Below are 12,421 nucleotides of genomic sequence, written 5' to 3'. Positions count from 1 at the left end.
TTCAGTGAATATACTTACTAAGAGGTGGCTGAAAGCCTTTAAAAGACATCACTTTCACCTTGGGTGGGAAAAATCAGAGCTGTCTCTACACATTGAGATCTTGGTTGGTCTTTCCTGCTTCTTTTTCTGGTAGGACTTGTGCCACTTGTTGTGTCCCTCAGGCAATATCAACCTTGCAGTTATACAATGTTTGGCACTAGAAGGGTATGGCATGTCACAGTCTCTTGTCACACCTGCATACATTCACACACTGAATCATGCATTCTCAGTCCTGAAACAGAGAAGTTTCAGTGTGTTCAGCTCCTTGTAGTTTCTTCTGAAATATCTGAATGGGGTCCTCCAAAAAGTTTAGAATATGAAAACTATACTTCCTTGTTCTTTTACTTTTTTTTTTTTGCAAATTGAACACTGAATCATGATTATCATTTAATGAATATCACTACGTGCTAGAGCTCCTTATTTCTCCTCAAAACCAGAAGTGAGCTGCATAGAGTTTCTGTTGAAAATAACATCAAGAAGTTAAATTGCGTTTAATAAAGACTTTGAAATTCCACAGGAAACAAACAGTTCTGGTAGTATTAATTTTAATGACCTAATTAATCAGAATTTAGTTTCTTTTCCTTTGACAGCCTTATAAACATGATGACGTTTCTTTTTAATTAAGAACTATTTTGCAAACCTATTCTAACCTGAATGGTTGATTTATGGGAGTGTTGAAGACTACTAAGCTCCTGTTTTTTCCCCCAGAAAAGAGTTTTCCTTACAGCAACACTGTGTGATAGTTTTGTTATTTGTGAAAAGGTGTGGGGTTTCTTTGATTTTGCCATTGGTTATGGAAATATCAATCATTTATTTCTAAAATAAAATGCACTACTGGCTAAAGTTGAAAGCTCTGGCCAGAGCCTTTTTATTGGTTTGATTGTAAGTACTGTGCAGTCAGAGTTTCATAGCAGTAAGGGGTGGTGGGTGAGTTCCTCCAGCTGATGTAACTGATTTGTATGTGTGGGTCAGGGTTTGGGGTTTTTTGAGGCTTTCAGACGATGCTGCTGTATCAGTGTCCTGCAGACAGACTGCACACAGTGGATCAAATGATAATCATGATGATAGCCAGACTAAGAACACTATAGCTTGCTGCTCTACTTGTAGTACGCAGTTTAGTTATTCCTACAGCCCTACTGTCAACCCTTAATTTGGACTGTAACGCTGGAGCTTCTTCAAGCTGTGTTTTTTCTTTGTTTACAATGTGGTTTCATATTCCAAGCGCTCCTGAATAAGGGCATCATCTTTATACTGCAGCCGTGGAGGAGCAGGGGAACATTCAAATGCTAAGATTGCCTTCCTCAGGCTCCTGTCCAGCACGTGTCTCTCCCATGCTGGGTACCTGTTCCTGAACAGATCAATTTTAATGACAGACTCCTCAATCCTTGGTGGCCGGGATGAAGGTGTGGATGGTGCAGTGGGTCTCACCTGAAACACAGGCACACACCCGTCCCTCTCAGCAAATTTTTGATCCCGCTCGCTCGTGACACTCCGGTTGTTGGAGATGGAGCGTAGTGTGCTTGTGGCCACTTCTGAGGGAAGGGTGAAGGCAGCAGCAGGGTCCTCACAAGCACAGCTTGGTGACTGCCCAAACCTTGGTCCATTGGGGTGAAAGAAGGCATAGTACATTAGCATAAAAACAATGCCTGTTAAAAAGCTGCTGAACACTACACACAGTGCTGGTATGGCAAATGCATCAGAGATTGGAGGGGCCTTGTACAGATACCAGAGAACACTCAAGGCGGTGTTTTCTAAAAGGATGACAAAATAGTAAATGAAAAGCCTACAGCGTGTCCTTCCTTCCTTGACATTGAACCAACTGAAGATATAGATTATCCCAACAACCATGTCGAAAACTATCTCCTCCCATTTAGTGATGCAAAACTCTGTCTCGCAGTGAACGATCCAGAAGGTCATGATGCACCAGTGCAGCACGATGAAGATCCCAAAGTACAGCTGGAAAACCGAGGCAAAGAGAGCAAAAGTAATGACCCTTGCTGCAATTGTGAAGAAATGCCAGCAAAACTGGATTATAACAGCCATATAACTGATGGGTTTCTTGTCATCGCGGGAGTCACGGAGGGCCTTTTGGTAGGAAGCCAGAGCCCAAGCCAGGGATACAAGGGATGCTGCAGCAGTAAGACCTAGGAGGAAACAAGAGAAGTTAAGGCACAATTAGTATGTCAGCATTTGGCTGAAAACAGTGAGATCCTTGCTGCTTTAAATATGTTCACCACCACTGGCACAATAAATCTCTTCCTTCTCCTTTAGCTCAGAGAAATGGACTTCTGCTGCTGAGATTTCATTTCCCTTACGACACTGGATACACACAAACAAGAGTGGCTATCACACTCTGAACCTCTTCTCTAGCAACTATGTATTTGAAACAAAATAATTAATTCACAACTCTGAGCCGATCGGGAATAGGTGTCTCTGTCAGCTCTGAGACTTAAGGGGATCTACTGCAGTTATTATTTTCAAGAAAGAATATTAATTTTCTGATTTTGAGAAGTCATTAAAGAAGCCTTATATAAAGCAACCAAGTCTTTCTAATTAAAATGCCAGCATCATCTACATAAACTAAATCAATAACAGTGTGAGCTTAAATCTACATGTTAAAAATAAATTTATGTTACTCTTGTTACATCAAATTTTAAACAGACTGCCTTACTCTTGCTGAGGCCCATTTTGGTATTTTCACCACTTTTAAACAGAATTTTAATAAGTAGAAAATATCAGAACTTATTTTCTTCCAGCTGGAAATAAAATTTATTTTAGAAATCCTGGAATTTTTTACTGAATTAAAATTTTGAGTAAAGATGCTCCTAAAGTAGGGGGCTATATATTTGAATTTATATAGCCATTCTATCTCCTATATATCACACAATTGTTTATTTACAAGGCCCTAAACTATAATATTTTAGTAAAACCTGACAAATATTTAAAACATTCAATATGGGATTATTTCTCATAAGATTTCAAGCATTAGTTTTGTGAAAATACAAAAACTGTAAAACCATTTTTTAAAAAATAGACCTTTCTATACTTATTTTGAGTTTGTTTTAGTCTTTTCCCCTCAAGGGATTTTGATTCTTGTTGATAGGTAAATTTAGGAAAAAAAAAGTTGCTTTAAAACTCAGCCTGACTTTTAAACTAATCTGTTACTTCCATACACTACCAGAAAAACACCTTACATTCCCAGTTCAAAAATGGTATAGCTCAGCATAATTATTCAAATACTTTATACTTACATAACATTCTGTTAGAAATGAATGATGATTCTTCTTTACTAGAAGATTAATTTTTATTTACTTACAACTTGCATCAAGCTGCTTTGGATGGAAATGGGAATTGCAATTGAAATGCAAAATCCTTGCCTTTCAAGTGTATTTATTATTTGAATAAAATTGCAGTAAGTGTTGTATACAGAGGAAAATGTATCAAACATTTTATACGTAAAACCGGTTTATTACCAAAGCTAATTTTACATACAGCTAATGAATGAATTCATAAGTCTCAGCATCTCAGACTGAGAATTTATTCATGGACCATTTAAAGATAATGATGCTTCAGCTTATTCTATTTCTAAGCAGTTCCTTAACTTTGAACTAGATATTGAAGTAAATCAAACTGACATGAAGAAAACATTTCTTTTGTCTGCTGTTAAAAGATGTTTAATCACTTCGACAACCTTTGGTTCTGGATGCATAGCCAGTATTTTTCTTCCCTATTAAATAGCTTTCTTTAGAACTTAACAATCAAGAATATATTACTTAAATATTATAGATGCTAAGAAATTGTATTAATGGAGAATGGTAAATTCAAGCCTAAATACATGTTGCTATTTACTTTGAAAAAAACCCCCAAACCCGTTATTTTAAAAGAGAAAAAAATCTAAGTTATGGAAATAACATCTATTTAAGCAATTCACTTGGCTTAACACACTAAGATTTTGCTCAGTAAGTAGTACAGAGAGATTAATTGCTTTCAGGAGGGATTATTTGCCAATGTTTCTCCCTCTCTGGCAGGGTGCTAATAATGTTGTGAGCCCCCATGATTCCATGAATTTAAAACCCCTTTGCTTTAAAAATAAAATAATAACAAACAATCAGCAGAAATATAGAGCAAACTTAGGATTCCAGGGAGAATTTTTAATAAAACTTCATAACTTTTCTTCCCATGCAGATGCCTGCTTGACAAAACACCAGCATTACTTCTGGAATCTTCCTTCATGGAGAAAATAAGCTATCAGCAATGAAGACAGGAAAGAGACATGGTATAAATTGGTGTTTTCATTTCTGACCTGTATATTTGCTTTTTCACACTGGGCTGCCTTTCTGTATCCATTATCTCTGATGACAACCCTGGGAGCTAAAAATGTAAGTTCTTGTTTTCCTGTAGGAATGTTTTAAGTCTTGAAAAAACACAGTTCATTTCCCTCATGAAAGGAAAAGTTGGGAAAGGTAGATGAGTAGGATAAAGAATCTTTCAATACAAACAAGCCACTCTGAACAAGAACTCAAGAATAGCATTATCAGCACAGGAAAAAATAATGTGAGCGAGAAATCCATATATTTTCTTTGCAAGTCTAACTTTAACGACCTCACACACTCCCCCAGAGGTTTGTAGAGATATCATCAGCTTTGCATCAGGAAGTGTAAAATCATTCAACTATACATACAGAATATAATGTTAAATTCATAGAAATTTCCACTGTTCTAATGCTAATTAATTCATAGTCATTGTCTGGGACATTAAGAAGCAAGTACAATAGCTATGTAATTCTGTTATTTAAATAGTCATTAATAAGGAATCATCCTCTGCTTTTACAGAACAAACTCAGGGATACTGGCATATGGGAGAGAAAAGGAGACAAGGAAAGGCACAAAAGGGAAGAATTGCCAGTTAATATATTATGCATCTGCTCTTGGCTATTGGCAATGGTGTTAGGGATATAGAATTAAGATAAAGTTAAATGCTTCATGGGCTCCATCCATTTTTCTTTATTGATGAGAGCAAGCACTAAAGAATTATTGGAAGTAAATTAATAATAAGAAGAATGATGTAAAAGTGATGCAAATGGCAGCTTGCTAATAAATGTCACTATATAAATAATTCACTGGGAATGGTTAGAAATAAAGTGAATTATTGTAGCACTGAATGGATAATTCATTAATTAGAATATAGTGATGCATTTGCTGACTATATGTTCATATAAACCTCTTTATCCCTATTTCAAAAGAGGAACTAAAAGAAATTTCTATTACTATCAAACAAAAACTTTAGCAATGCAGGTGGTTTAACTTCTGCAGTCAGGAAGACTTATTTGCAACTCAGAAGTGAACAGAGATTGGACATGATCTGTGGAGCCACTGTTCATCAAGAACAAGAACCAGCTTTCCCACTTGCTCATCTGCAGTCCCTGCAAAATTTTTGGGTATTGCAGAAGCTCTCTGGTGTATTTGACTCTCTTGTATTATGAGACTTGTATTTAGGGTCTTGATCTTGGAAATTAAGACTAAATAGCCATTCCCAGTGAATATGTCCACAACCAACTATATGCTCATCCATTACAGACTATTACAAGAACAGGAAAGCAGAAATTCTCTAAAATGGCCTTAGGAAGCATGAAAGCATGTTCTTGTTTCTTTCTTTTCTAAAGATGAACCTTTAAACATTTTCCACGGTATATGACTTGATGTCTAAAATTCTGTCCTGAAGAGGAAAGAAATGGAGGCTTTGCACAGGATAAACATCACAGTTAGCATCAGGCAAAGGATGCTTTTGTCTGGTTCTAAAGTGGACACCTGAAATACTTGAAATAGAAAAGGGTGGGAGTGTACATACCCACTTTGCAGCATAGCCCATCCACAGTAGTCAAAACAGCAAGAAAACAGTGCATTGTATCAGGACAACATTCTGCCAGGAACTAATTATAATCTCTTTGGAGTGAAAAATACAATTTAACCTCTTTTATTCTGTGTATGGTTTGCATTACTTAATTATATTATTTGTATAAAGGAAAGACAACTTTTTAATTACAGATGAGTTTCAGATGTTCTCAAGATAGTAAATCTACCAGACTTTCTGTCTGATAAACAAAAACCAGAATTGCATTGATTGGATTATAATTTTAATTTCTTTCCCTGAAATTATTAATTTCTCCATATATGATATGCGCTTGCATTTTATAGATTGCGCCCTTTCTCTACAGATACTTTAAATATAAGGCATAATACACTGCAATGAACTACAGCACATTAAAGACAAGATAAAAAGCCCAAAAACATAGCTTTCACAAGTGAAAGCAAACATATATGAAGGAAAAGAGAATATATACAGAGAGATATATATATTTATAAATGTAATATTGTTTCAAGGAAGCAAACAAGCTCAAATAACTAGATGAGAATAAATTAAATTCTCCTCAATGGCATTTGTGAGAAAACTGATTTAGACTTGAAAGATTAAAGGCATATCTAGGTCCATAAATGGCTTTTTTATAATCATATCAGTCCATAAATCTCATATAGCATAAGGACAGAACAGCTCAAGTCAGCTGGAAACCCTACAAATGAATGAACCAATCTGAGAAAGTGCTCCTTGACATTCAACCTGATTTCAGAAATCAAACTCCTGCCAAGGTGTCTGTCTCTGCTTCATCCTTCCTTTTAAACTTGTACTCATCTCACCACTTCCAGGAGTAAATTCACCTAAAAGCAGGAATACCAAATGCAGCAGGACATCTAGGCGTGACAACATTGCCTGGGATGTGAGACTTTGAAATATTATTTTAAGAAAGCCTATTTTGTGAGTTTCCTACTCAGCTGGAGAAGTGACATTACATGCATCCAAGCTTCCAGGTGCTTCTCTGAACCGAAGCCAAGGATCTCTAATGTTCATATTTTAGTCCTTTAGGAAACAGCATATCATGTTTGCATCCCTCCAGCTTCAGAAAATGTCTTGCTATATTTACAGAGCTTTTGCCATGCTGCTCTGCAAGTATAGGCACAAGCTAAAGATTCCTGTGGAGGCAGCCTTGCAGGCAGCTTGACAATAGTCTGTAGGTTTCTGCACTAACTCTTTTGTTCCCATACACAGTGTATGACAGCAGTGCATGTCATGGTGTACAAGCTGTCCTTTTATATCTGATTTAGCACACAGGAGGCTTTGAATGCTTTAAGGGCAGCTTTTGGTCATATCAAGGACCATGTGTCCAGGCTGTCAGTATGTGTTTCATGCTCATGGGTCTCATTCCCTGGCCATTACTGTGAGATGAAACCTAAAGATGAATCTTACTTTTTTTTAATATGTTTCTATTTTCAAAAGGCAATATAAGCTCTTGCCCTCACCTGGGTTATTTCCCCATAAACATGTTGCCAAAATAATCTTATTACTTTCCCACGTCAGCAAGTTTGTCATATATTAGCTATGCTAGATCAAGACCAAAGGCTTTCTGTTCAACTGAAATAAACTTCCTGAGGTCAGAAAAGGACTTTTTTCTTCTTCCTTGAGTCCCACTCTATCTGATTGTCTCTAGCTTGGACTGGGACCCTACTGAAATGTTCCACTCCTGTGGTTGTACACTCAGACTGTTTGCTACCCACAAACATGGGAGTGTCAGTGTCTGAGGATGAGTCTCCAGTAGTTCACATTTCCAGTTTTTGCCACAGGCTTCATTCATAGATGGGGATTTTCAAGGCAACATAGATGGTTTCATAATTAAGCTTAACTTTCTCCCACTATGTAAAGAGGTGGAGTAATACAGCATAATGGGTGACAAAAACACTTGCTGAAATGTAAGTCAGAATTATGCCTGATATTATTTCTCCTACGTGTTACACAATACTCATAGAACATGATAGCATATATAGGAATAATTTCTCCCATGATTCCTCTCAGCTGCTTTCAACAGACCCTTCTGGTGAGACACTTTCCAGCTGCTTCTTTAATTCAGCTCTCCACGACAACTTACCATTCCCCTGAAAGTCTAGAAACATTCTACATATTGTATTACTTTCAAACTTACTCATTTTACCTACTCCTAATTTTTTACCAGCAGTGGTTTGGACTCTGTGTAGATGACCAAGGTTAACTGCCAAAATTCTGGCTTATTGTATTGTATCTTTAGGAGTTTATCAGGGTGTGTACAGGACACCTGCCTAATGATTTATCTCTTGCTGCACTCAAGGTCATATCCACCTTAGCAAATCTAACTGTTAGTGTTGAGAAGCTTCTGCTGAGCATCAATCCCAGTCATAGTTTTAAATACATGGATGATGGTCATAATTTTGCTTCAAGATAAAATCAAGCACTCTTTCCTTTTGCCTTGCCCCTAAATCCAAACTAAGTCAGTTTTTGTTGTTAATATTTCACCACTTGTATTAGAAACTATGAATAAAAGCAACACAGAGAGGCAACTTGGCATGCAGGGACCACAAGAACCATGAAGGCTGGCTCTCTCCTGTCTTTCAAAAGACCACAGTAAGTAATTGAGGTCTCTCTTTCTTCACAGATACCAAAAGCTCCACTACCTTCTCCTCTATCTGTAGAAGTAATTGGCTCTTTCAGATACTTGAATGGAAGTTGCACTGCCAGAATACACCAGCTAAGGCCAGTTACAAGTTCACATGCTGGGTGATCTCTTCCCTTTCAATTACATTTTTCCAATATTCGTTAGTTTCTTGTTATACTGAAGATGTGTTATACTTCAGACTTTCAGATTAGGAGTCCTTATTAGCTACCAATCAAGTCCAGTCCTTCACTGGCAGTGACAACTGCCAGGTACTCATGTGTGTCATGCAGTCTGTGTGCTGCCAGGCTTGGCAAGACAACATGAGATCATTTTGCCTGTTAGGAATCTAAACTTAGATTCTGTACTTTCACAGCTAGACTCCCTGTCTGTTAGCTAATTTGGTGTCTTTTATTCCAGTGAAGTATGTGCAGCACAAACATACCCACTGACTCCAGGCTCATTTCCATGATTTCTACATTTCAGGGCTTCCAATGCCTTGAGATTGCTGCAAGTAGCTTACAGAAATCAAGGGATTATTTGGAGGATGCAGCAACCCCAAGCAGAACAAACCCCCTGCCATTAGCTCTTAAGAAACATTGTGAGAGCACAACACTAAGTTAAATACAGGGCACCATCTATGGGAGACAGCTCCACCTGCACCGCTCTGCCCAATGCTCCGTGTGCATGGACACCTTCCATAACACCAATGGCAGCGGCAGCAGCCCTTCTCCCGGCCACCCAACAGGAGAGAGATAAAAAGGGGGTGTTTACTAGACACGTAAAAAATCCTGGTAGAACTTAACTCTTGAGGAAATGCCTTTCTGTTGATCCACATTTCTGTAATTTCACTGGTACTCTTCTGCTGAGCTTTTATATGCTTTTGCTTACACAGCTTCTGGACAAATTTTTCCTGGTACTTCACTGATTTGGTGGAACCAGCCACAGAGATTTTCACTCCATGGCATCAAACAAGATCAACTGGAACTTTTTTATTGGAAATGCCTTGGAAAAATATTAACATAAAAAAACCCCAAAGATGTACACAGCAAATGCCATTTAGATTATTTAGGTCTTCTATTAAAGAATACACAATTTAAAAAAATATATTGTACTTAGTCTATGAGAGTGCATAAGCATGAATAGGGAGAAAATTATTATGAGAATTTGTTTCTTTTGCAAAGTCACTGTCACCTGCCCCACAGTCTGAATGCCATCCTTCTCAGCTCACAGGGCCGGGGCCTGACAGACCTCGGTGGCTGGCTTGGTGCTGCTGTGGGTGTGGACTGAACCCACACATCAAAAAAGGGCAGGAAAATAAAACTTTGGACTAACAACTGTCAGAGCAACAATACAAAACTAGAACTGAAATGGTACAAAATTTGGAAATAAATCTCTTGAAGTGAAAGCATGGTGGTGCTAGAGACAGTATTTGTTTCCTAATCATTTCTCCATGAAACTGTTTTCTAATTGTTTTCTAACTGTTTTCCAGTTGGGTGTCAGGTGCCTAGGAGCTGGGATAGGGACACATGGGGTGGCCTCCATGAGGAGAGGTCAGTGCCTGTCCCATGTGGGACACAGATGTTTCCAGCCAGTTTCCAGCCAGCTCCAAAGTGAGCCACTACAAGACACAGCTGAGCCCATCAGCCAATATGTTGGTGCCTCTGGATAACATATTTAAGAAGGGACATTTAAAAATGTCTAACAGGTGGAGGAGGGGGGCAAATAAGGATGAGAGAACAGCAGTGTAAGTGCTAAGGTGAGAGAAGAAAAAAGGGGATGAGATTCTCCAGGCAATTCTGTGAGAGAATCTTGGTGGGGCAGGTAATTTCCCACTGCCTGCGAAGGACCACGATGGAGAATATTTACACTCTGTAGCCCATGGATATTTCTTGAAGGAAACTGTGGCCTTTGGAGAACCCACACTGGAGCAGTTTTATCTTGAAGGAACTATACCTTATAGGAGGGATCCCATGCTGAAGCAGAGGAAAAGTGGGAGGAGAAAGAAGCAGGAGAGAGAAACTGGTATGGACTGATTGCAACTCCCCGCTACCCATCATCCTGTGCCACATGGAAGGGAAGGCAGAAGGGTCAGGGATGAAAGAATGAAATTGATTTGGTAACAAGGGGGTAAGGGGAAAATCTTGCTTTAATTTGTCCATGTTTCTCACTCTCCACATGGGTTTTCACTGGCAATAAATTAAATTAATTTTCCACAAGTTGAGTTTGTTTTGTCTGTGGTGGTAACTGGTAAAGAATCTCCCTGCCTTTACCCCAGCCCACAAGGTTTTTTATCCTCTTTCCTCACCGTGTTATGTTGAGGAAGCAGAGTAAATGGGCAGCTGGGTGAGTGACTGCAGTCCAAGGTCAACCCATCACATGTAATCACTTCATGTCAATATATTTTTGTACGCACAAGCTGTTTGCATGGTCATGGATTTAGGGGCCAGGTTGTACCTGTTCCTTCCAGGACCACTCAAGAAAAAGATTTTTTCCTTTCACAGGGATACATGAAACATTCCTCAAGATTCTGTAAACCCTCCTTCCTCTGAAGGGTGTTTTCCCACCTGCCAGTGACCTACAATGTACTGGCTGCCTCAGAAATGGATGTCTGAGAATATCAAAGTTGTCACATTATTTCCTGAGATTTAATGAGAGGATGTGGGAGCAGAATGCACCTAATACCCAGGAGAATTGGAGAGTTACTACAAATACAGTTTTTCAAAGCCTGTAGAGAAAAGTACAAATTCAGAGAAAGGAAGTACCTATCAACATTTTTTGTTTTAGGTTAACATAGTCACAACAAATTCACTATCTTAAATTTTTATAGTGAAACATGCAAAAAATGTGATAGATCAATCATGGGTTTCATAGATGTAGACATATATTTAAAGTGAGATGGCACAGTCACAATCAGTGTAAAATATAAGCCACAGAGCATTGCATCATGAACACTGAGTGAATCCTGCAATTGTGTTCAAAGAAGTAAGTAAGAATTCAAAAATTTCAAACAAGGGAGAAAAGGTCCTTCAAAGGGATACTTGCCTTGACTTTTAAAATGCACATTTTTTTCTGTCTGAATTTATCCACCTTTTGTTTTCAGCCATTGATTTGGCTGAAGTTCTATTGGGTTCAAATCAGTTAAGCATAATATTTCATGGACCTTCACAGTTTTAAAAATTAGACGTTCCCAGGATATCAGTTTTTTACTCAGAAGCCCTCAGTCCTAAAAGCTGAAGACAATTTTCCTAAGCCCAAAATGAGCTGGTGAAAGATACATTTTTTTTACTATTAACCAAGCTTTCTGATGTGTTTTCCACCAGCATCCCACAAGCAAAACAGCTTGAAATGATCATACTGGCTGCGATATGGTGGAACATATCAGAAATAGTATCTGGCAAATTCAAACTATCTCTTCTGAGTATTTTTTTGAAGACATAGTGAGTATCTTGAACTACAAAGAGCGATATCACACTGGCTCTAGAAATATCTGCTGAGGATTTGGAAAAGGAAGGCATAAATCAATATTCCAAATACACCAGAGATTTGTTTTTTTTAAAAGGTATTGCACTGGCTGTGACCAGCATCCAGCACAGACAAGACTAGAAGTCAAGATGCATTTTGGCATGAAAAATAACCCAAATATCTTATATTAACTCTTATTACAAATCCATAATATGGCACCAGGTCACTGGCAACAAAATTGACTCCACGCAAAGATAGCATGGGGCCCTTAAATCTCCTAAGTCATGATTTTAGGATTGGCTTTCAGTGGTTCATAGGCTCGTATTGGCTTTCTGAAAGGGGATAAATTTCAGCCCTCATTAAGGAACTGATATTTCTCCCACTTGCATATTAAAATTGGTCTGA

General features: G+C 38.2%; 1 protein-coding gene across 1 annotated transcript in view; it reads right to left on the bottom strand.

The window, feature by feature from the left end:
• Window positions 1-1,236: 1,236 nt before the first annotated feature.
• Window positions 1,237-12,421, bottom strand: part of XKR4 (XK related 4) — a 215,506-nt gene continuing 204,321 nt past the window's right edge. Inside the window, exon 3 of the mRNA XM_069005971.1 lies at window positions 1,237-2,183. Coding sequence (XP_068862072.1) covers window positions 1,237-2,183 — 947 coding nt within the window. The remainder of the gene's footprint in view (window positions 2,184-12,421) is intronic.

This window comes from Aphelocoma coerulescens, chromosome 2 (assembly GCF_041296385.1).
Source record: "Aphelocoma coerulescens isolate FSJ_1873_10779 chromosome 2, UR_Acoe_1.0, whole genome shotgun sequence".
Lineage (NCBI taxonomy): Eukaryota > Metazoa > Chordata > Aves > Passeriformes > Corvidae > Aphelocoma > Aphelocoma coerulescens.
This window is presented reverse-complemented; position numbering and strand designations above follow the sequence as displayed.